The 25375-nt window shown below is 44.1% G+C and overlaps 1 protein-coding gene across 3 annotated transcripts in view; it reads right to left on the bottom strand.

Annotated features, from left to right (window-relative positions):
- Nucleotides 1-495: 495 nt before the first annotated feature.
- Nucleotides 496-25375, bottom strand: part of DNAH1 (dynein axonemal heavy chain 1) — a 132646-nt gene continuing 107766 nt past the window's right edge. The window contains exons 57-79 of one of the 3 annotated variants that reach the window (XM_035106095.2): nucleotides 23963-24130; nucleotides 23619-23810; nucleotides 23043-23174; nucleotides 17121-17246; nucleotides 16623-16742; nucleotides 15819-15968; nucleotides 14865-15025; nucleotides 14348-14573; nucleotides 14054-14249; nucleotides 12530-12681; nucleotides 10952-11148; nucleotides 10313-10457; nucleotides 9900-10058; nucleotides 7690-7821; nucleotides 6495-6665; nucleotides 6114-6293; nucleotides 4894-5070; nucleotides 4296-4466; nucleotides 3470-3600; nucleotides 2771-2915; nucleotides 2221-2427; nucleotides 1534-1768; nucleotides 496-778 (exon numbers count right to left, since the gene is read on the bottom strand). In XM_035106095.2, the coding sequence (XP_034961986.1) occupies nucleotides 657-778; nucleotides 1534-1768; nucleotides 2221-2427; nucleotides 2771-2915; nucleotides 3470-3600; nucleotides 4296-4466; nucleotides 4894-5070; nucleotides 6114-6293; nucleotides 6495-6665; nucleotides 7690-7821; nucleotides 9900-10058; nucleotides 10313-10457; nucleotides 10952-11148; nucleotides 12530-12681; nucleotides 14054-14249; nucleotides 14348-14573; nucleotides 14865-15025; nucleotides 15819-15968; nucleotides 16623-16742; nucleotides 17121-17246; nucleotides 23043-23174; nucleotides 23619-23810; nucleotides 23963-24130 (3795 nt within the window). In that variant the 3' untranslated portion in view covers nucleotides 496-656. Of the gene's footprint in view, nucleotides 779-1315; nucleotides 1769-2220; nucleotides 2428-2770; nucleotides 2916-3469; nucleotides 3601-4295; nucleotides 4467-4893; nucleotides 5071-6113; nucleotides 6294-6494; nucleotides 6666-7689; nucleotides 7822-9899; nucleotides 10059-10312; nucleotides 10458-10951; nucleotides 11149-12529; nucleotides 12682-14053; nucleotides 14250-14347; nucleotides 14574-14864; nucleotides 15026-15818; nucleotides 15969-16622; nucleotides 16743-17120; nucleotides 17247-23042; nucleotides 23175-23618; nucleotides 23811-23962; nucleotides 24131-25375 lie in introns of those variants that run through there. The other 2 variants (XM_035106094.2, XM_035106098.2) reach the window with 2 other exon arrangements.

Here is a 25375-nt window from a genome sequence, read left to right as displayed (position 1 = left end):
AATTTTGTCTCTATAATTGCAAGAACATAAATGCTTTTGTCACTATAAAGGTAAAGGGACCCCTGACCATTAGGTCCAGTTGTGACTGACTCTGGGGTTGCGGCGCTCATCTTGTGTTATTGGCCAAGGGAGCCGGCGTACAGCTTCCAGGTCACGTGGCCAACATGACAAAGCCACTTCTGGTGAAACCAGAGCAGCACACGGAAACGCCGTTTACCTTCCCGCTGTAGCGGTACCTATTTATCTACTTGCACATTGACGTGCTTTCGAACTGCTAGGTTGGCAGGAGCTGGGACCGAGCTCACCCGGTCACAAGGATTCGAACCACCGACCTTCTGATCGGCAAGCCCTAGGCTACGTGGTTTAACCCACAGCGCCACCAACGTCCCCACTTCAGCTTGTCACTATACATCCTAGCAATTACACACTTGTCTACAGGATGAGGTAAATCCCAGTTAGGAGTGCCACAGTCGTCTGTGAAACCAAAGTTGATATTTTATTAATGTTATAGGATTAAATTGATAAAATGATAGCATTATCACAATCTTATGATCAGCTGTGTTTCAGGAGAGGAGGCTTTCATCAAACAAGTCTAGTTGCATAACTTCATTCTCCTTTAAGCTTCAGGAAGCTGCTCAAGTCTACTCCTTCAGTGTTTAGAAATCTAAGGCACAGATCAAGGCAACACCCCGTTTAATCCAGTGCCTCTGAGGCTTACTGCTTGGAATTTCTACAGCAATCACATAGTTAGTAGAATGGCCCGTTGTGGACAGTGTCCCTAGCAAAGAAAATGAACAGTGTTAGACTGTAGTACACTGAAGATAATATCTTTGTACCACTTACAGGCTGATGATCCTACAGCTGAAATGACATTTGCTACAGGAGTTTCTTTGTCTTCAAAACTGGCATGATTTCTGCAAAAGAAATCTCTGGAGATGGAAAAGTAGCTGAAAAAAATTATCATGGCTGGAGGGCAGAGCACTTTCTTCCTTGTTTGTTCTGCTTCCCCTTCCCTAGCAAAGGTTTATGGAAACACCATGTAACAAGGGTTTGTTTGTAATCCCCAGATTGTTTGAGAGACGAGGGAAGTTTTTTATCTTGCTAAAAGTAGTCAAAGATGCAAAGGGACATATCTAAAATTCTAACCTGATTTTCAGCATGAGAAAGCACCTGTCTCCCCTATTGCTAGATTACTGTAGTCTTTCTTAATATGTTGTTGAACTACAACTCCCATCATCCCTGACCTCCACTAAGTTAGGGGTGATGGGAGTTGTAGTCCATCATCTGGGGACCTAAAGTTGAGAAAGGCTAGATCAGGCATCCCCAAACTTGGGCCCTCCAGATGTTTTGGACTACAGTTCCCATCATCCCTGACCACTGGTCCTGGTAGCTAGGGATCATGAGAGTTGTAGGCCAAAACATCTGGAGGGCCACAGTTTGGGGATGCCTGGGCTAGATTCACGAGAAGAATTTCTAATACTGTTCCTTTCCAAGTTTGGCATACTTGACCCAACCTTCCCCTGAAAGGCTTACCTGCACGAGTTAATGTCTTGTAGATGGGACACAGATAGATGCCTTTGGTTGGAGGCCTGCGATTAGGCACAGGAACTAGCCACAGGACTGCCATTTCTGTGTATAGCTCCTTTGGCCGTGACTCTGCAAGCTGAAAAAACATGGGGTCCCAGCGAGCTCCTTCCAGAAACAAGCCATGGATGTAGCATCCTTCAGGAGGACGCTGAGTTAGTGCCTGCACAGGCTGACTCATCACCTAAATTGAGAGGGTGGGAAAGCAAGTTTTCATCAGTAAGTAAGTAAGTAAGTAAGTAAGTAAGTAAGTAAGTAAGTAAGGTAAAAGAAATGTGCCAGTTTGAAACAACAGAAAAAAGAAGTATGCCTGTGGGATTGTATCAAAGGAGTTTGTATCTGAGCAGAATGATTGTGTCGAGTTTGGGATACCTGTAGCACAGTGGTTCTCCATTGGGGGTCCGTGGACCCCAGGGGGTCTGTAGCACCATTCACATAACATAACCAAATTTTTAAAAGTAGGGGTGTTTCGTTGTAATTGGGAACCACTGCTCTAGCAGTTTGAATGTAATGGGGGACTAGGAGTGGGTAACCACAGGCACCTTTCAGTTGCAAAGCTATCACTTGGGTTTTCAGTAGGTAAAAGGGTAAAAAAACATCACTTGCTGAGCTTTGGATACAACATGATCCACTGACCTTGAAGTCAAAAGAGATGGTGTCTATGGAAATGATAGACTTTCTGGCAAAGTTCTGCAGTGTCCCTGTTAGAAAAGCCTGTGGGAAGAAGAAGCCGCTTATCCAGAACACAGGTGGGATCCCTTTTTCAATCCACCTGTGCAAGAAGTCAATGCGCAGCAGCAGGTCGTTCACCCAGGAGGCCAAGGGCTTCAAGGAGGGATAGGCCTGTGGGAAGAATGGCGTTGGAAGAAAGGGCTGTTAAGCATCTGTAAGTCCCAGTCCTTTGAATTGCTATGAGGCAAACATTTTAAATGCAAATTAAAATTAACTCTACTTGGTCAGCCGGTAATCTATGGTGCTAAATTTCTACAATGTAAGCAGAAACAGTGTTTTTTTAAGGTTTGGCTTCATCTGTACATCTGTGAAGTTTCAGTCGGGCTTGGCGTTCCTTATGAAAGAACTAACCAGTCATAGCAGCTAAGTAGTGTAGAGGCGTTTCTCCCATTTTGCAAAACAACTTGCTGCACTGCTGCAACTACAAAAAACAGTGCATAGCACTCAGAAGTACCTTACTATTCCACATCTCCGGGACAATATTGTTGTATAAACTGATGGACATCAGTTCTAGCTGGGATGACATCACCACTAGGCCTTTGAGAGCTTTCAGCAGATCTTTTAAACTCGATGCAATGACTGCCAGCAGACGATTATATCTGTGCAAAATCAAGGCAGGTATTCTTGTTAAAAAAAAAAAAGCAAACTCATCCAGTGCTGTGATTTTAGTAACTTCCGTGAGTATATATAACTGCACTGTTTTGTAAACCTGGGGATATCATGTTTGATTTATATGCTGGTTTTCAACAAAATTTTCAACATATATGCAGCTCTGTAAAGGCTGTTTAAATTCATTTTCAGTGTAACTAGATATTAATATGTCTGAAATAAGAATTCTGGGCTGGGGAGTGTGGTATTTGTTTCTTTCCACATTTCAATTCCAGAAAAGTTATAAATAGTTCAGTTTGTATAACCTTAAGCTGCAACACAAATTTATGTGCTGTGAGGGTAATGTAAATGGGGTTTGTCCTCAAATGCCCAAATAGGTGGAGAAAGGCAGCTCCTGCCTCATTTACCTGCCTGCAGATCTATTGTACCCACTCGCTCTCCATAGCAGTTGCTCCTCTACTAGTTTCAGTTTACTAAACTGTAAACTCTGAGAGGCACCTGCAGAGGAGTCCTGCAAAGAGCTGGGTTAAAGTAAGACTCCTACCTGATCACTTCCTGCGCCAAAACAGTGTTCATGGACTCCTCATACAGTACAGGATATCTCAACATTACTCTCTGCAAGTCAATGGGCTGAGGCACTTTCTGCAATATATCTTTTGAGGTCTCCTCCACAATCTAGAAAATGGATGGAAAAGACGTTTGTGGGTGGAGAACTTCAGAGTAGCTTATTTAAACTGGGCGAGAGAAGACTCGTGTCTAAGATGAAAATTTATTTGTTTCTGCTCTCACATTACATATGCAATTTCAACTGCAGTCGGGCTGTAAGGTCACATAACCTTTTAGGTGGGTGCCTTTGCTCCCTTGAGATGCCTACTGTAAGACAGGTAGAGATCTTCACACAGCAAAGTAGTTCTGTAATAAGGACAATGCTATTTGTTTGTTTGTTTTTAAAAAATATCCTGACTTCACAATTCAAATTCTGTACAAAAAAGTGCTGAATTCTGTGATCTGTAGAAATTATGCATATTAAGAGCTGCTGAATACTTTTTTATTTTGCATAACATTCTGCATGATTTTTAGTCATGGCCAAGAGCTGCCATTGCCTACTAGAACTCTTATTCTGCTTCCTTTCTGAGATTTTGGGAGACATTGCCCACACACTTTTCAGGTTATCTTTAGCCATAAGGACTAGAAATGTTTTTGTTTTAAAATGAAAGGAAGATTCTCAGGAAGCTGAAGTGTGTCCATTGTGGCATTCTGAGCTATTTCTGCTCTACTCTGGCCTCTTGGTATATAGGCAGCCCTTTCTATTAAAGAGTATTTCTGGGTGGGGGTATGTACTAAGTTCATATTCCATTAGGTTTACAGACCTCTTCCCTGCTCCGCCCTCCTGCCGTTGATGTCTTTGGCTGAAGTTGAATAATGGCCCCAAGTAGTGCAAAAGTCTCATTCTGAGCAAAGGTGATATTAGCATTGTCATGCAATCCAAATATCTCAGGCATGTCATTGAGGGGAAGGCTCTTGATGTACTGGATGTATCCCTAGGGGGGGAAATCAACATGCAGAACAATGAGGAGGAATTTCTTTAAGAAAGACCAAATATAGAGTGAACTACTGAAAGAAAGGGAGAAACGGTTCCAACAGTTATAAAAGAACACATTCTAATCAGATTGTTCACCTACCAAGTTGTGCTTATGAATTATGTGTTTGCTTGGTTAACCTGTCACTCAGGGTTTCAACCAAAATTTGGATTTTGGAAGAATTGTTACAACCCCTGCATCAGCATCGTTCATTTTGTTTCAGGAACAGACTCATCTGCGAGAGATCTTCACAAATCTGATACAGACTCTTAGAAAATTGGTTCACTTTTGAATCAACCAGGCACATACAGAACAACATGCTCAGACTAGTATAGGTTTAATTCTTTCTATAGTGCAGTGTGTTTGCCTCCTAGTTTATGCAACTTACATTAAGGTCATAAGTGGTACTAATCTGTTTGTAGACACCAGATTCTGAGTAAGAAAACTCTGGAAGGAGAACATCTGGGTTGTAGAAATCTTCCAAAATATTCATGATGCAGCGCCTGTCCCAGTCATCCGTCACCCGGCCTCCATAGTTAATCTCACCTGCTGTGTACTTCAAAACCTACAAAAGGACAAGGACATAGAAATGGCAGAGGAGGCTGTGGCTTGGGTACAAGAGGAGAGCAATTTGGGGCACTTTGCCAGCCGTCTTTTTCCATGCCAGAAGCCACTCTGAAGAACTGAAACACTCTCCAGGGAAAGAGCACCCGTGCAAGAGATCACCTGGCTGTGCATGAGTGCAAGTGCCTTCTGTCATGCACAGGGACTTTCAGATCCAAGTCTCCACCATCTACTTACACACGTCAAGAACGTTTTTCTCTGGCTGGTTCAGCTACAGCATTTAAAACAAGCACCAGCTTGGATTGGCCTGCCTCAACTACTCCAAACACATGGTGTCTGATGTTTTAATTTGTTGGAAGCCGCTCAGACTGGCTGGGGCAACCCAGTCAGATGGGCAGCATATAAATAATACACATTGTTATTGTTGTTACTGTTATTAATATTAGACAGGGAAATAAGGGCACACCATGCTGAATGCAAGAGATGGATTTACAGTTAACAAGTGTGGCAGCAATGGATAAGAGGGTGCGGAAGGTTTGACAGAGGCTGGGAAGACGCTTCTAGGTGAACACGGTTTAAGTATTATTATTATTATTATTATTATTATTATTGACAAACACTGACTAACGATGAAGGCTGTGCAAAGGCAGATTATTTGGACCAATCTAAATTACTTCAGTTTAAATATTTTGAGTAATTTAAACTGTACACAATATTCAGGCCCACTACTTGGAGACAGATAATCCTGTCGCATCAGAGCATGGCAAGAAAGGCCTTAAGTATATTTTGCTGCAGCTGCTTTGTGGCAGCAAGTTATTCTACTGCTTCTCCAGAGAACTGAGGAGAAATGGTGAATATGTTCAGCCAAACATGGAACTTCAGGCTATTTAGCAGTATTTCCAATAAGGCTAGATGCAGTATCTGACCCACTCCCCAAGTATTAGGTCATCTACATAATCCATCTTCCTTGGGGGATTTTATTCCTTCACACACGTTTTCTCACACTCCAGATTTCACCCTCGGCATGCACCACTCTCCTCCTACCTTATAAGGGATGTTTTCATATTCATCCAGAAACATCTTCAGTTGGCTGATGCAGATGCGCAGATCTCCATCTGTGAACTCATAAGGAATGTTGAACCCCAGTGGCCCAAACTTCCTCCTTTCCAGTGCATTCCCATGGAAGAGGCAAAGCGAGAGGAGCAATGATTTGAACTCTGTTAGCTGCAAGATGCAGAAATAATGAGGACATACATTGAGAAAAGCTCTTATGGGTCCTAAGTGTCACAGGATAAGATGCTGCTACATTTCCATTAACAGTTGCTTCTAATGAGCAAGAAATGCATGCCTCCCCCCCCCCCTTGGTGGGAGAAAGCGAAGAATGATAAAGTGCTGTCTGAAAACTTGGGAAATGGGACCTCTTACCTTGGTACAGGAGTTCAGGAAGTCATTGTTCAGGCTCATGTAAGATTTCAGCAAATTAGCCTTTACTCCCCGTGGTGGCTCAATGGTCATCTTAGATCCGTTCTGGAGGATGGACACTGGAAACTTGTTACTAGGCAAACTGGTGAGCCAAAGTCTGAAGTCCCGGTGCACCTAGGCAATTGAAATATGAGCCATGTATAATCAGAGAGAAAGAGTTTCGTTCTACTTTTTAGAAACAACTTTTCTACAGAAGAGTCTTTTTTCACTCCCATTAGAGAGGTGTTCCTCCATCACAAAGGGACCAGCAAATATATTTCTCATAGGAGGGAACAGTCAACGTTTCTCCTAAGATATCCTGCTTACTTTCGTGAGATTTCAAAGACATCCTGCAATAAGAATGTGTAAGGAGAACATCGAGAGAAAGTGACACTTGCTGCAAGTTCCTTTATAGAAGCAAAAAAAATGCTCGCTGGAGATTCTATTTCATCTTATTATCTTGCTCCCATATGGAGCCTCTAGATCAGGGGTCCCCAGACTACGGCCCGGGGGCCGGATGCGGCCCAATTAGCCTGCCAATCCGGGCCGCGACCACCCCCGCCGCCCGCCGCCCGCCGCCGGCGCGCAGCGCGGCAGCGCTCTTCCGGGTTGGGAAAAAAGCGCCGAAAATCCTTTGTGCGCATGCGTATGGGCCTCTCCCGACCCGGAAGAAGTCATTTCTGATGCACTTCCGGGTCGGGGGAGGCCCACGCGCATGCGCACAACGGATTTTCGGCGCTTTCCCCACCCTGGAAGCGCGCCGCCGCGCCAGTATGCGCCCGTGCGCATGTGCGCACTCCCCCGCCCGCCGGCCCGCACAGGCACGAGCTCCCCCGCCCTCCGGCCCGCCGCGCGATCGGCGCGGTGGGAACCGGCCCAAACTCCGGTAAGTCTGGGGACCCCTGCTCTAGATTCTGCAACTAATCCCTCCCTCCCCCACCTTTTTTGCCCAGCTGCTTGTTGGCAGCATAAGCATGCTCTCTAGAAAGATTGTGCCTAACTATTGCTGTCCCATCACTTTAACAATTTTTCTACAGATACCTATAAACATTTACATAAGGATCAGGGGAGAAACTTTGTGGAATCTGCTGAAAATGCACAGCAAACTATTTTGGCAATCGGTGAGGGAAGCAAAAGCTGAAGTCCCTCTGTGTGTCACCTTGTCGGGGTTGATGCTTTCAATGAGTCGTTCCAAAGAAGGCATCCAGCTTGGAGCCAGGTGGCAATTCTGGAAGAAGACCCACTTCCCACGCTCCATAGCACTGCGCATCATGGCTTCTGCGCGGGGACCCTAAGAAGAAACACAGAATGACACAGTTAGCCACAGGTCAGTCAGGGTGGCTGCACTATGCAACTAAGAAAGAAGAGATTCTTCATTTTCTTCATTATTATTATTTTTGAAATATGCCCAAAATTGTATAGTAGCAAAGGCAGGTCAGAAAAGGCATGGGCAGTGTTTGATGAAATCTAAGGAAGCAGAATGGTGGCGCTGAGCCCCACTTCAATCAGACTGGAGAGCTTCAAGGCAAAATATGATTCTCTTGGGAATTTCAGTTGTCTTGGCACATAATTTTTTTCTTTGTAGCTCAGATTTTGGACTGACTCATAGCAGAGACCATGGTTTCCATTCACAGGGGTGGCATAATTTAGGTGCTTCAAAATACCTGGGCTTGCCTACTATCATAAGCACCTTCTAGCCAACTTATAATCTAAGCAACCCTGTACATCATTTCCTGTTAATATCTGCTATTACAAAACTCCTCTGAGATCTTCATGCGTTTCTGCTGAATAACAATCCCAACAAAACCTTCATGTTTCCCTGCTAGATACTAATCTAATACAAGTACAGTAGAACCTCAGTTGTCGAACGTAATCCGTTCCAGAAGACCGTTTGACTTCCGAAACATTCAACAACCGAGGCGCAATTGCCGGTTGGCAAAATCCATCGAAAAAGTGGAGAAACGTGCCTTGGAAGCCGTTCGGAAGCATTCACTTCCGGGTTGTTGGCGTTTGGGTTCCAAATTATTCGGCTTCCGAAGCGTTCCACAACAGAGGTTTCACTGTATACACAGAAGACCCAGGATGAACCCCTACCGCCCCCACCATTATAAAGTACATAACCTCCCACTGCACCCCCAGAATTTCTGGTTACTGGCTGGGTTGGGCCAACAACAAGCATTGGGGGAAGGGGTCTAGAGAAAAATGTACATTTTGCCACAAATAAGGACTCTTGCATAATCTGGATCTTGTATCTAGTACAGAAAATGAGCATCAGTTGTTAGCCAGTAACACAGGGTAGCAGTGGGGAACCTCTATCCGGTGGACCCAGCCTTCCCCATTTGGCCTAGCCACACCCACCTGCCCCACACCTGAGGTCATATATGATTTCAGGTAGGGGGCAGGTAATGATGTGGATGGACCAAAAGGGAGTTGGTAGGTACCACCAACCAGCTGATTGCCAGGGCTTCTATAACACTGCGCACTGAAAACCTGATGCCCATTGGGCCTTTTGTGAGCAGTGCTACAAAAAAGGTCACCTGACAATGTGACACGAGGTGATTGACAGGTGAGGTGGGGGATATAAGGATTTGGGCTGCCAGTTAGATCCAGCTCCCTACCCCTGACTTAAGGGTGTGAAGGTCACTTAGAGCGTTGTAGGCTCTCAAAGTCCATGTCTGCCTGCAGGAGACACCCATACAAGATGTAAGAAGGAATACTGCAGGACAGCAAACATGATTAAGATTTTCATGACACTAACATGAGTCTGACCAAACTGCGGGAGGCAGTGGAAGACAGGAGTGCCTGGTGTGCTCTGGTCCCTGGGGTCACAAAGAGTCGGACACGACTAAACGACTAAACAACAACAACAAATGTATTATGTCACCAGCTTTTGTGGAACAGAGTCCACAAGTGCCGTTACCCAGAATTCCTGAAAGCAGGAAAGTGTGTGAAACAGGTTTGCAGTATTTTGTAGTGGGTGTTGGAAGAGCTGAATTCAGGGTGAAACCTTGCACTCAGACATGAAAACTCAGTGGTGGACTTGAACACATCCACTGCTCTTATACTTAGTTATCCACTCAAAGATAGTAATGGCAGGAATCTACTTCACAAAGTAGGGAAGTTTAGGGAAGCTTTTTTGTTTAGGGAAATTTTTAATCTGTGATATTTTAATGTATTTTGGTATTTGTTGGAAGCCACCCAGAGTGGCGGGGGAAACCCAGCCAGATGGGCGGGGAATAAATAACAACAACAACAACAACAACAACAACAACAACAACAACGAAGTTCTTCGGAAAAGAGCTACAGAGCAATTAATGAGGATCAGCCATGTTTTAAGGGGTGTACAGCACTATAGCACTGGGCACTTACTTGTCCCTGTCCAAGAGAGATTGCAGATAGTTTCTTAGAAAACTTCATTTCTTCAGCAAATTTATAGAGATCAGCAGCTGGGTCTGTGCCAGGAGAGAGGACGAAGATAAGAGGGGTAGAAGCGGCAGATTCCTTAAACACCAGAGAGAGGTTTGCAGTCTGAAATGGGAATAAAGGCAGAATTTTTCTATTAAGAACTGGTAGTGGACAATGGAGAAGATATTTGCTCAGAGTCAGTGCACAGCGTTTCCCCGTCTTATGCTTTGCTATCTAGTGTTAGGAATAAGGCCATGGCTAGACTTGAGCTTGGCAGAGAAAGAAGGCGGCAGGATGAGACACTATGAGGTGATGGTTTTGCCAAACATCTATCTGCTCACCCCTCCTACCACCCACGCTCAACTGCTGGTAGCTACCTGAGGCTCAATGAAGGTTTGCCCCAAGTTGGCAGCCACAAAGTCCTGCATTGCATTGGTGACTTTGTCCCCTCGCAGGCAACGGAGGACCAGCAACTTCTGGAAGGCATCTAATGTGGCATCCCACTTGCCAGGCAGTTGCTCCCTGCAAGAGAGGAAAGGGCTGTGTCAGGTTTTCACATTTCACATTGAAAATGTGACCGGTGTAGGGCAAGACGACAGGCTTCTCAGAGTGGCTTTCGTGTGGCAGCTATAATGGGATCAATCTTTGTGACAGATCACTTGATGGCTGTGCTCCACCTCCACTGCTGGAGGCAATATGGCTCCATACACCAGATTCTAGGAATCATAGGTGAGCAGAATGCTGCTACTCTCAGGTCCTGCTCAGGAGTTTCCATAGCATCTGGTTGGCCACTTTCAGGATGCTGGACTGGCTGGGCCTTTGGCCTGAGCCAGCAGGGTTCTTCTGATGTTTTTAAGGAGCTGGCAAGGTCAGTAACACATCTCTAGCCATCTTCTGGCAGAATTACCATTGGCAAGGAACGGGGGTGAGGGATGGGGAAGGGAAGGCAGAGCCAAACAAAAACCAGTACAGTACAGTACCTACAACCCTACTGGGAACTGAAGGGGAAACGTCACCTGTGAGGTTCTGCACTATCAAAAATTGCTCGGAAACCATTCAGATTTGCCACAAAATCATCTGCAAAGCTGGAAAAATTGTGTAGGTTGGTCAAGGCCAAGATATCATTCCATGCTCTTTCGTATAACCATGCAGGAGCTGGATTATCTCGCATGGTCTTAACTGCACCACCTGAAATTAGGTATCGCCATTCATCCTGAATGTAAAAAAAAAAAAAAATCACAAATAATAGATAGAAAGAATTAGACTTTCTGCTTGTGAATTTTCCTTCCATGAACCATGGCCAGAAGTGCCAATGTATGGAGGTGTCCACCTCTCTGGCCCACAGATGGCAGGCTTGTCAAAATGTTTACAGACTCTTGACGAGGGACCAGTCAGCGTGATAAATTGTTGGGGCAACCATCACTTCCATAAGGTATGTTTGTGAGGACATTTCTGCACCGGTCACAGAAGGTTTAAGAACAAAGGTATGTAATACTGCTCCCCCTTCCCAGAAACGTAACATTCAGTGACACTAGTTTGTTAAGGATGCTGGGATTTGTAGTTTTACAGTTCCCAGGATTCTTTTTTTGGGGGGGGGGGAGGTCATGTGCTTTAAATGTGTGTTGGATGTGCTTTAGTGTGCTGTGGGTTAAACCACAGAGTCTAGGGCTTGCTGATCAGAAGGTCGGCGGTTCGAATCCCTGCAATGGGGTGAGCTCCCGTTGCTCGGTCCCAGCTCCTGCCCACCTAGCAGTTCGAAAGCACATCAAAGTGCAAGTAGATAAATAGGAACCGCTCCGGCGGGAAGGTAAACGGTGTTTCCGTGCGCTGCTCTGGTTCGCCAGAAGCAGCTTTGTCATGCTGGCCACATGACCCAGAAGCTGTCTGCGGACAAACGCCAGCTCCCTCGGCCTATAGAGCGAGATGAACGCCGCAACCCCAGAGTCGGACACAACTGGACCTGATGGTCAGGGGCCCCTTTACCTTTATGGATTTGCCCCAGGAATATATGTCTGGAAACACACCGTAGCAGTAGCTCTACAAGTTGCAACTGCTATGGGGAACACAAACATTACATGGATGTTTTCTGCAGCAAACAGATGCTCCTCTGCTCAGGTAAAGGGAAGTGGGTGCTTGTCATTTCCCCCTTCCATCTGAAACAGCCCCCCATATCCCATCCCAAGGGTGACCCAGCCACCTCACCCTCATAACAGGGAGTTCATTGAGCTGCAGAGGGAAAGGGAAGGTGGAATGCCTCATTCCATGAATTATGTTCCATTCACAGAAAGAGAGTTAGAATCAAGTTAGTAGGTGGTTGTCATACACGCATCTTTCACACACACACACACACCTGGCATAATCAGGTTTCCCAGATGCCTATATTCTGACATCTGCACATTCTGTGCCACCAATGAAACACAGGGTGGTGCCTTCAACCAATTTTAGTAGGTGATGCTGCATTATATCAATGGGCTATGCTTTAAGACATGTTTGTTGTACAGTGCATAGTGACATGCTTCGAAAAGCAGTCTCACAGCAGTTCACGATCGTACAGATACTTGCTTAAAAGGGTCCGAGGACGCAGTTTCACTGACCATGTCTATTTTGCCTTCATTCATCATGATCCGAATGCAGACCAGAAACGCAAACATGAGCTTGTGCTTCTCAAAGAGGCTCCGACACACATTGCTGTAGAGGCTGAAGGTGAGGTACTTATTGATATTTGCTATTCGCTTCTTTAGGGTGTCTGAAAATAAGCAATCACAAAATAACAATGCAGACAGCAAGTAGGAGGAAATGACCCACAATACTGCCATACGCTTTAGCACTGTGTTCATTATTCAAGAGGGCTTAGGCCCATGCTAGTGAGCCAGAAAAAACTTCTCCTGCTTCCTGCCTGGTGCTGGCATACTGAACACTGCCTGAAGAAATAAAAACTGCTAGGATGGCTGAAGGCCATTTAAAAGCCAAGTGCTTTGCACTGATAAGGATACCAAGTTAAAAGCTAGTGATTTAAAAGAATTCTCTCATACAGAGCTTGACAGTAGAACAATTTAGATATGGTGAGGGAAGGCAGATGGCATCAGGAACACCTGCATCTCTGGATTACATACTAGTTCTACAGCATAAATGGCTGAATGTTGCCACCACCACCTGAAATGATGACCCTCTTTACAGATTCAGTAAAGTGGATTTTTTTCTCTGAACCCCGTACAGAAATAATTTGGGATCAAGCTGAAGTTCATTGAGATTCTGCAACTCTGGCAATAAGCTAGTCGGGGCTGATTATGATCCATAATGAGTACAGGTGAAACTTGGAATATTAGAATATTGTAGAAAAGTGCATTTATTTCAGTAATGCAACTTAAAAGGCGAAACCAATATATGAGATAGATGCATGATATGCAAAGCAAGATATGTCAAGCCTTTATTTGTTGTAATTGTAATTATTTGACGTTAGGTGGGTCAATTATAAATGGAATGTAATTAATGAAATGTAATGGCAATGTTTATTTTTGTATTACTGTAACTATTTGTTTTATTACTGAGGAATTTCCAAAAGAAAGCATTTGTAAAAATTAAAAGAAAATAAAAAAATAATGAGTTGCATTACTGAAATAAATGCACTTTTTGACGATATTCTAATTTTCAGAGTTTCACCTGAAAGGTTTGTGTGCTAATTTTATTCCAGCACTGAGCTCCATAGCTGCCAAGTTTTCCCTTTTCTCGCGAGGAAGCCTATTCAGCATAAGGGAAAATCCCTTAAAAAAAGGGATAACTTGGCAGCTATGCTGAGCTCTACTGGATATTGAAATGCAAGGATGAACAAATCTCCAATCCTTCGAAAGCCTGAACATCTTCCAGAAGAACTGCAAGACCACCTATTCATTTTGAGATGGCTTGTAACTAACATAACAGGATACACAGTATAGCATTTGGGATACCAATATATTACATTTTTACTTTGCTGAGGTTACTATCCTATGGCTAACAACTTTACTATGCTAACATAATACTTTAGAAACTCTGAACATGCGAACTACAGTTCTATAGTTCTAAGTGAGACTGAGGGGTTTGGGATGGGATTCTCTTCACACACAGCACATTATCAGAGGTACCTGCTCTCTCAGCGTTTGCAATTCCCGTCAGAAATATGTTGAGGAACCATTCCAATGAATACTGGTACATTGGATCGACATTGGACAAGTCTGAGACACAGAAGAAGAGGATCTGGGTGCGGACAGCCACAGGCACATACTCCAGCCGGGTGATGTCAATATCCTTCTCTGTTTGTTCAGCTATCTTCACTTTGGCCTGCAGGAGATTCAAGACTGAGACAAAATGCACCATTCCATATTAAGTCAAAGCAAACAGCTGACAGGCTGCAGTGGAAGTGCAGATCAGTCACCAACCTGAATCTCCCCTGCTTTTAGCTTGGATGCCTCCAACACTTTGATAAGCTCCAGATCATCAACAGGGTTCCCCTCAGAAGAGCTCAAGCGGTACAGGATCTGATCTTCTATCTCCTTCAGCTCCTGTCGCATCTTGGCATTACTGACGATCAACTGGTTCTTGGCCTCTTCCAAGTCAGGCCGCTCTTCAGCTACCACTTGGCCTAGCAGCTGATCCTCTAAGCCACTGTAAAAAGAAAAAGTAACCACACATATTACAATTTGAACAACAAAGGGTCATATGGAACCTTCATGTTCTATTTGAGCTTGGTTTCAGACTTTCCCCAGCTGCAAACTGCATGCCCAGCAGGGCTCAAATTCACAGTTCCATCTATCAAGATTGATGGGATGCAACCTCTCACTCAGACCTACAGGTGGGGAAAAGCAACTGACGTGATTAAAGTGGAGGACTTTTAAGCCCAAGGAGAGTATCAGAACACTTGCTGGGATCAGCAATGAAAAGTAGAGCTGGTGTTACCTGGGGGATAGGGTGAAGTTAATCAGCGTAAGTTTGGTGGATAGCTCTGGTGTGTAGTGGGGATTAGGTAGGTTGGTGGTGATGTACATCTGGAAGTCCTCATGGTATGGAATGATTGTGTCTCCAAGCTTCAACACTGTGCTACCTTGCTGCTTATAGGTCTGTGTATCAGGGAAACAAGTAAAAAGAAGAAGCAACAAACATCTATGCAAACAAAAGAGACACAATTCTGTAACAGATAGTACCACAACTTTCATAGCCAACTCTGTCCAACAAATTCATGTTGTTGAGAGTGTACGGATAGTGTGGCTTGGGGTGGGCAAAAGTAGATGGCAATGATGAGGCCAGAATGGATTTTTGCAGGATTTCTGGGCTAGTATCAATCCACAACCAGAAGACAGATTTGCATGTCTCAGCATCAAAGCTGCTTCCTAGTCCCAGTTGGTCCAGCATATTAACAAGCATTTCTCTTCATTTTATGGATGATAACGGGAGCAGCAGCCAATACAGTGGTACCTCGGGTTACAGACGCTTCAGGTTACAGACTCCGCTAACCCAGAAATAGTACCTCGGCTTAAGAACTTTGCTTCAGGATGAGAACAGAAATCGCGCGACGGCGGCAGCAGGAGGCCCCATTAGCTAAAGTGGTACCTCAGGTTAAGAACAGTTTTAGATTAAGAATGGACCTCCAGAATGAATTAAGTTCTTAGCCCGAGGTACCACTGTAGAGGCAAAACCAGCTGTCAGGGGAAGAAGTAAGCCTTCTCCTACCTCCCAAAGCTTCTCAACTACAAATTTTCACCTTTGTAACCCCTATTCACACAGAAGATGCCAGTTCTTAAAGATGAAAGGCACTCCAACATTAGGGTAGCCCCTTCACTCAGTGCTGACAGCAGAAAAGTTGCCAATGCCTGCTAATATTTTATCAGACAGGCACAGACAAATCAGAGGCACCTGTTTTAGCAGGACAGGTTCAAGGGCCGGATCCAGTTCTTCGCCAACATTCTCCAGTAGGAACGGCTTTCCAAAACGAATGGCATTCTCCAAGCTGCGCAGGAAGTCCCGATCACTGAGCTTAGATGTATCTAACCCACTATCTCTCTCCTGAAAAACAGAGGTGGTGCAGAGAAACTCAGTACAGGTGATAAGTGGGGGCCTGCTTGTGTGAATGTGGAACAACAAATGGAAAATTGATTAAAAGAGACATGGGGTGGGGGTGGAGAAATCTGAGTATAAGCATCCACTTTGTTAATAAATTGAACACAGCAAACACCCAGACCTGCGACTCAACTCTCCAATGTGTGAAAGCAATCAAAAGGAACACTTGTGTGATAACACCTTTCACTGCTCATATTTCTTCATGATAACAGTTCAATGCCCCGTTCTGCTTTTGCTTTTTGATCACAGCTTTTCACATTGCAAAATCAATACTCGGAATTGGAAGCTGAATCTTCAAACCCATGAAGTTTGGTTTTCTGCTTTAACATTCTTAAACCATATTTCCATCATTTCATGAAGGAAAGAGCAGATTTTTTTTAAAAAATAGTAATAATAAGATAATTAGAAGATTCAGATAACAAGGGTGTGTATCTTTTTACATTTGCATTTATAGTTTGCAAACTGGGAATTTTAACAGTGAGATGTAAACAACATGCCTTTATAGGAACAGAACTTCAATCTCAAGAGATAGGATGGGGTACCAAATCCCCTGGTACCACTGAACTGGATTAATGACTTTGGAGAAGCAGAAGCCCTTACCAAGTTTTTTATCCATTTGTTGGCTTGTCCCTGGGGGTCTATAAAGAGAGTCCAGCGCTGAGAGAACTGGGTTATCATTCCATTCTCCACAGACAAAGTATCATTGGGTAGACCTGCAATCTGAATAATAACACATCATTTTAACAGTAAACACAAATTCTGCATACTCTGCCCCTAAACAAAACTGCACTGGCAATAACGTATGTTCTGCAGCAAGGAAAATGAATTGATGTAACCTGTGCAAAATATGTCAATCAAGCAAATTTTCCATAATTTAAACTTCTGCTAGTGGAGGAGAGGACAAGGTGAGGTGTGCAGTGCAGTCTATTGTATAGTTATTATTTGATTCACTTCTGGAGTTTTGTCTACAATTGAATTAGGGCCCGGGAAACCAAAGCCATGTCCACATCGCTAGGATTCAGCCCCACATGTTAAAGGTATTCAAAGCACGGGAACACATTTCAAAACAATTCAGTCAGTGTACACTGTTAACATTACCTGCCATGATCGGATTTTCACTGGGTCTCCAAGTGTGGCTATCAGGTTTGGTTCTTTCGTGTGTGGAACATTATACGTTTCAAGCTTACTTATCCATTCGTCGTAAAGTGAATTGCGGTATTGGCCCTGCAAAGGAAAACTATGCATCACTGATATTACATCAGTATTACAGTTAGCTAAATTAGGCCAACATGCTGAATAAGAGCATTGAGGCCCACATGCTTAGCTGTTCCAATGGATTATCTAGCATCCTGTTCACACAGCAGCCAACAACATACCTATGGGAAGCTCACGGGACATGAGCGCAACACCACTCTCCCCACTTGTGCTCCCAAGCAACTGGTATTCAGCAGTTCATCACTGGTTGGCGCAGTGGGGTGATGCTGAAGAGCCACCCTCCCAACGCTGGTGTTGCTGCTGTTTACAGTGTGGTGACAGGACAAGGCAATAGTGAGGTTGGGGCTACTCTGGTGCTCCTGCTGGGGAGCCTGTGAAGCCCCAAGCCTGCTGCTATCCTGCCCCTGCACTGTCCTGTTAAGGGGCAGCAATGCTGGTGTCAGGAGGGCGGTTCCGCAGTGCAGCCCACTGTGCAAACCACTTCTGTACACAACCATCGTGACTAGTAGCCACTGACTGCTTTCTCCTTCATGGATTTATCAACATCTCCTTCAAAATTGCCCAGGTTGGTGGCCTTTACTGCATCACATGGTGGTGAAAGAGGACTTCTTTTGGTCTTTCCTAAATCTTTCAACATACAGCTTCATTGGATGACTCTGGGTTCAAGTAGTAAGAGAGAAGGAGAAAGAATTCTCTCTATCCACTTTCATCTACACCCTGGATAATTTTCTATACTTCTATCATGTCCTACTCCTTTCTTGTATGTTTTTTTCTAAACTAAACTGTTCCAGCCCCTTGCTAATTTTGGTTTCCCTTTTCTGCACCTTTTCCAGGTCTACAATAGCCTTCTTGAGATGAAGGAATGAGAATTGTACATAATAGTTGATGTGTGGCTGCACATCAATTTTTATAAGGGCATTATGATATTGGAAATTTTATATTCACTCCCTTCCCTAAATGAGCCCGAATATGGAATTCCTCTTTTTATATAGCTACTGCACACTGGGGTTGGCATTTTTGTTAATCTATCTACCTTGACAAAGAATTATTTCCTGGACAATGACCACCAATTCAAGCCCCACTAGCACATAGGTTTTAAAAACCCAATATGCATCACTTTATACTTGTCAACTATCAATTGCACTGGCTGTTTCTCTTGTGGGACAGATTTAGTAGGTAGGAGAGGATATATTAATTACAATTATCCTTCCAGTCTCCCCATGTGTTTGGGATTTAAACGTTTAAAATAATCAGCTTAGCATTTGCACTTAGAAAGTTAGCTGGTCAGAGTTTCAGATTACTATCCCTTGGCAGAAAAAATAGAAGCTAAGCAAAGGCTGCAAAAACTATTTAAATCCAGTTTTGAAGCAAGCTGGCTTCCCCCTTTATAGTTACCATACTTGGAAAAATAATCAAAACAAAAACTGTAAAGTAAGTTAAAAATAATGCTTATTTAAAGTCTTGCACTCATTTTCAACAAGCACCAGCAAAAACAATGCAGGTAAAAATACTTCTAGGTTACAAAATTCATAGTTAAATTATAAGATTCAACTATGTCTGCACATGGGGAGAACACAGACAGACAACTATCTCCATCAAAAGCATGGTACAAAGGGACAAAGAGAGAGAGAGAGCACAACATATGTCTCATTTCTTCCTGCCACTGGAAACAGGGGAAATGACATCACACAGAGCTCTCTCCCCACCAGTTACATTCCTATGGTCTAAGGCTGCCCATTTAGTAATTAATAGCTCTGTGGCCATTGGCCTCCAGACTTACTAATTAACAAGAATATGCATTGTTAGATTTTAACTGTAACTATCCCAGTTTCAACGCTTGGATGTTTGACAATTCAGCACTATGCCACTGTTGTTTAGCTATACTTCTTCTTCTTTGGCGATCACTTGTGGCCAAGTAAGATTGTCTTCCATAAAAACGGTTTTAACAATGAGTCCATAAGTGACTGTGGAGGCCAATTCTGGATCCACACGTCCTTCCACAGTGGGGACATAGGTTTCCGGGCGGGAGTTGATCACGGTGTGGATTTGCCAAGCATGCCTTCCTCTTAGCATGTTTCTCCCTTGCGTCCTGAGTTCGAGTGTCTTCAAAGCCCATGACACCTTTGGTAAAGGCTGTTCTCCAACTGGAGCGCTCGCAGGCCAGTGTTTCCCAGTTGTCAGTGTTTATACAGTACTTGTTGTTTAGTCGTTTAGTCGTGTCCGACTCTTCGTGACCCCATGGACCATAGCACGCCAGGCACTCCTGTCTCCCACTGCCTCCCGCAGTTTGGTCAAACTCATGTTCGTAGCTTCGAGAACACTGTCCAACCATCTTGTCCTCTGTCGTCCCCTTCTCCTAGTGCCCTCAATCTTTCCCAACATCAGGGTCTTTTCCAAGGATTCTTCTCTTCTCATGAGGTGGCCAAAGTATTGGAGCCTCAGCTTCACGATCTGTCCTTCCAGGGAGCACTCAGGGCTGATTTCCTTAAGAATGGATAGGTTTGATCTTCTTGCAGTCCATGGGACTCTCAAGAGTCTCCTCCAGCACCATAATTCAAAAGCATCAATTCTTCGGCGATCAGCCTTCTTTATGGTCCAACTCTCACTTCCATACATCACTACTGGGAAAACCATAGCTTTAACTATACGGACCTTTGTCGGCAAGGTGATGTCTCTGCTTTTTAAGATGCTGTCTAGGTTTGTCATTGCTTTTCTCCCAAGAAGCAGGCGTCTTTTAATTTCGTGACTGCTGTCACCATCTGCAGTGATCAAGGAGCCCAAGAAAGTAAAATCTCTCACTGCCTCCATTTCTTCCCCTTCTATTTGCCAGGAGGTGATGGGACCAGTGGCCATGATCTTGGTTTTTTTGATGTTGAGCTTCAGACCATATTTTGCGCTCTCCTTTTTCACCCTCATTAAAAGGTTCTTTAATTCCTCCTCGCTTTCTGCCATCAAGGTTGTGTCATCTGCATATCTGAGGTTGTTGATATTTCTTCCAGCAATCTTAATTCCGGCTTGGGATTCATCTAGTCCAGCCTTTCGCATGATGAATTCTGCATATAAGTTAAATAAGCAGGGAGACAATATACAACCTTGTCGTACTCCTTTCCCAATTTTGAACCAATCAGTTGTTCCATATCCAGTTCTAACTGTAGCTTCTTGTCCCACATAGAGATTTCTCAGGAGACAGATGAGGTGATCAGGCACTCCCATTTCTTTAAGAACTTGCCATAGTTTGCTGTGGTCGACACAGTCAAAGGCTTTTGCATAGTCAATGAAGCAGAAGTAGACGTTTTTCTGGAACTCTCTAGCTTTCTCCATAATCCAGCGCATGTTTGCTATTTGGTCTCTGGTTCCTCTGCCCCTTCGAAATCCAGCTTGCACTTCTGGGAGTTCTCGGTCCACATACTGCCTAAGCCTGCCTTGTAGAATTTTAAGCATAACCTTGCTAGCGTGTGAAATGAGCGCAATTGTGCGGTAGTTGGAGCATTCTTTGGCACTGCCCTTCTTTGGAATCGGGATGTAGACTGATCTTCTCCAATCCTCTGGCCATTGCTGAGTTTTCCAAACTTGCTGGCATATTGGGTGTAGCACCTTAACAGCATCATCTTTTAAAATTTTAAACAGTTCAGCTGGAATATCATCACTTCCACTGGCCTTGTTATTAGCAATGCTTTCTAAGGCCCATTTGACTTCACTCTCCAAGATGTCTGGCTCAAGGCCAGCAACCACACTACCTGAGGTGTACGAGACCTCCATATCTTTCTGGTATAATTCCTCTGTGTATTCTTGCCACCTCTTCTTGATGTCTTCTGCTTCTGTTAGGTCCTTACCACTTTTGTCCTTGATTATGGTAATCTTTGTACGAAATGTTCCTTTCATATTTCCAATTTTCTTGAACAGATCTCTGGTTTTCCCCATTCTATTGTTTTCCTCTATTTCTTTGCATTGCTCATTTAAGAAGACCCTCTTGTCTCTCCTTGCTGTTTTTTTGAAATCTGCATTCAGTTTCCTGTATCTTTCCCTATCTCCCTTGCATTTTGCTTGCCTCCTCTCCTCCGCTGTTTGTAAGGCCTCGTTGGACAGCCATTTTGCTTTCTTGCATTTCCTTTTCCTTGGGATGGTTTTCATTGCTGCCTCCTGTATAATGTTACGAGCCTCCATCCATAGTTCTTCAGGCACTCTGTCCACCAAATCTAAATCCTTAAACCTGTTCCTCACTTCCACTGTGTATTCATAAGGGATTTGATTCAGATTGTATCTTACTGGCCCAGTGGTTTTTCCTACTTTCTTCAGTTTAAGCTGGAATTTTGCTATAAGAAGCTGATGATCTGAGTTACAGTCAGCTCCAGGTCTTGTTTTTGCTGACTGTATAGAGCTTCTCCATCTTTGGCTGCAGAGAATATAATCAATCTGATTTCGATGCTGTCCATTTGGTGATATCCATGTGTAGAGTCGTCTCTTGTGTTGTTGGAATAGAGTGTTTGTGATGACCAGCTTGTTCTCTTGACAGAACTCTATTAGCCTTTGCCCTGCTTCATTTTGAACTCCAAGGCCAAACTTGCCAGTATACAGTACTACATTTATTTATTTTTTGTCTTTGTCCATGGAGTTTTCTTGGCAGGGATACTGGAGTGGCTTGCCAGTTCCTTCTCCAGATGGATCACGTTTAGTCAAAACTGTCCACTATGACCTGTCCATCTTGGGTGGCCCTGCATGGCATAGCTCATAGCTTCTCTGAGTTATTCAAGCCCCTTCACCACAACAAGGCATTGATCCATGAAGGGGATTTTTTTCTCTCCAATACTTTGGCCACCTCATGAGAAGAGAAGCCTCCCTGGAAAAGACCCTGATGTTGGGAAAGATTGAGGGCACTAGGAGAAGGGGACGACAGAGGATGAGATGGTTGGACAGTGTTCTCGAAGCTACGAACATGAGTTTGACCAAACTGCGGGAGGCAGTGGAAGACAGGAGTGCCTGGCGTGCTATGGTCCATGGGGTCACGAAAAGTCGGACACGACTAAACGACTAAACAACAACATCATTTTTTAAGATTTGCCTTGAGGCAGTCTTTAAACCTCTTTTGTTGACCACCAGCATTACGCTTTCCATTTTTAAGTTCAGAATAGAGTAGTTGCTTTGGAAGACGATCATCAGGCATCCGCACAACATGACCAGTCCAACCAAGTTGATGTTGAAGAATCATTGTTTCAACACTGGTGATCTTTGCTTCTTCCAGTACACTGATATTAGTTTGCATGTCTTCCCAAGTGATGTGTAGAATTTTTCAGAGACACCGTTGATGGAATCTTTCGAGGAGTTGGAGATGGCATTCATAAGTGGTCCATGTTTCACAAGCATACAGTAAGGTTGGTAGTACAATAGCTTTGTAAACAAGCATTTTGGTTTCTCTGGGAATGTCCTGGTCCTCAAACACTCTGCACTTCAATCGGGAGGAAGCCACACTCGCAGAGCTCAGGCGATGCTGGATTTCGGCATCAGTGTTGGCCCTTGTGGAAAGATAACTGCCTACGTAGGTAGGAGAAGTGATTGACATTTTCCAACGTTACACCATTGAGTTGGATTTGTGGCGCTGCAGAGGGGTTATTTTGTACTTGTTGGTGCAGCACTTTGGTTTTTTGGATGTTGAGTGATAGGCCAAGCTATAATGTTTAGCTATAATGTGGGATGCAGCAGGAATTTGACCCAGAAACAGATTTTTCTCTTGGGGAACTTATTCTGAACCAGAACTAAATCAAGACACTGCTCAGGTATTCCGGAAAATAAAATATTTTTCCTACTCACTGTAAAAGGGCCCATGTATGCTATAAAGCCAGCTGAAGCCAACACATCCCCTGCAATGTTGTTAATCATATAATCCAGGTTCTGGACTGTTTCCTGCCAGCGTATCCTTTCATCAGCCAGGCCATTAATCAACTGGAGAAAAGAAAGATTGACATTAGTTTCTTCCTCAAAGAAGCTCCACCAAACCCCAGCAGAAAATGCCACAGGAAAACAGTGACTGGGACTGCCCACCTAAGCCCAACTGATTTATAGGAAATGAAAAGGCAGGTTTGACTCCCTGCTGTAATTCAGGCCACAAAATTACTATCTATGAGGATTTGGCTAACTTACTTGGGCAGAATTAATTTTCAGAAGAAATTGGTGGTTTTACTAGTATTTCCTCCCAGAGTTTCTGGAGAATGTGTCTGTCTTTTTAACAGCTCTGCTGATGTGAAACAAAAGAAAGCTGTTTCTTCGCCCCCAGTTATTTCCTTCAGCCTCTGCTCCCTGTCTTCTATCTTGCCCCAACAAGTGGTAGGTGAGGCCTGGTGAAAGGAATGGGGGAGGAGAATCCACAGTTGTGCCCGTGGCCCTTACCTTGTCAGCCCGACCCAGTCTCTGCTCACACTGATCACACTTCATCTCGAGTTCCTCTTTTGTGGCCAGAGTACCTTGGTATTTGGCCTGCAGGTTGGCAATGCCATCTTCCACTTCTCGAAGACGCTCCTTGGCCTCATCCAGAATCTTCTGTGTGGCCTGGAGATCTTCTTCAGCCTCCCTCAAGGCTTGCTGTGGAGAGAGAGAAATATTTGTGGATCTCAAGTTCTGCCATAATTCCAAGGAAAATAACTGTGGTTAGCAGCAATGGGGGCGGGAAGAGGCTCCATTGAGTTTTAGGTGTACATGCAATAACTTTGAAGAAGCACTGCTGTAGTTCTTACTCGTTTTGGCTCCACAGCTTTTGCCACGAAGTGATACTTATGCATGGCCCTGACCCACTGGCAGATAGATGTGCAGGCTTTGGACACTTTGGCTATGGCTGCTGGCTGAAATTCTTCACTGTCGATATATGGCTGGATTAACTTAATTACTGAATCTGCAATGTTGTCCTGAAAGGGTTAAAGAAGAGATTATGAGTGCTGGGAGCATCAAGGTCTGAGACATCAGGGGAGTCAGCTGTGCGGCAGAACCAAATCCCATGGCAAAAATTCATCAGTGCGGCAGGAAAAGCATAAACTCCCAATTGTGCACTCCCTTCTCTGTTTTGAGCTTCAAGCCAAGCTTAGGGCATTGCTTGTTCATTCTTTCAAGATGGCTTTTATTACTGCAAGGCAATGTGGGCAGTACAGGCTATCATTACCTCCCCAAAAAGTGGAGGGAAAGGAAACCATTTATTTTCATCTGCTGGTTCAGGCCAAGAATCAAAAGGTGAGTAGGCCAAGGAGTGTCCAGTGACTAATCACGGTCAAAAGGACAGCCAAGTATTCCTCTCATCACATCCCTTAATGGGGAACATCATCACTGACATTTGCTTCATAGCCAGCCTGTGACTACAGATAGATGCATGATCCATGTTTTACACAACCTTAACTTGGGAATAAATCGAGCCATTTCCTCCCAAAATTGGGATGTGGAATGAACTTGACCCTCTTTCCCCATTTGACAGCCAGGCATTGCTTGCACACCTCCCAGATCCTTGGCTGTCAAATGACAGCTTTGTATGGCTAAGAGAACTCTCCCCTGCCTAAGGGCAGCCCTGTTTAGGGAAGCTTTTAATGTTTAACAGACTATTGTATTTTAATATTTTGTTGGAAGCCACCCAGATTGTAAGACCCTTTAGCCTGAAGGATTCTCTGCAGATATAATGTGTTTATTCCCATCAGCAGTTTCACTGTGTGGGGCTTCTTTCAACCCCTCTGTTTAACTGAATTGTAGTTTAATTACAACATTTAATGGAATAAGGTACTATAAAGGGGATGCACCTCCTAAGAAATGTGGGGTGGTTGGTCTCCAACAGGAGCTATACCTGTGAAAATTAATCTTAGGGGCAGGAGACTATTGGAGCAGCAGGATCCCCTGTGAGTAGTGGCATTTCCATCTTGCCCTTACACAAAATCATTTTTCAGGTGCATTTTTTCAAAGCAGCCCTGATGGGCGTCAATGGAGACAACTGCTTTGAAAGATTTCACTGTCACCAAATGCTTCCTTGCCAGGAAAGGCCCTTGTCGAATTTCTCCTGGCTGTGTTTTTGGGATTTGTGGCATGGGCGGGAGGATATTAAACCAGGAGTTCTTGTCTCCCTTGGATTTTAATCTACTCCAAAGAAGAATCTAAGGATTTGCAAGGATGGCTGC

The sequence above is a fragment of the Zootoca vivipara genome, chromosome 2 (genome assembly GCF_963506605.1).
Source record: "Zootoca vivipara chromosome 2, rZooViv1.1, whole genome shotgun sequence".
Lineage (NCBI taxonomy): Eukaryota > Metazoa > Chordata > Lepidosauria > Squamata > Lacertidae > Zootoca > Zootoca vivipara.
Note: the sequence above shows the minus strand (reverse complement) of the source record. Positions and strands in the feature narration are given on the sequence as shown.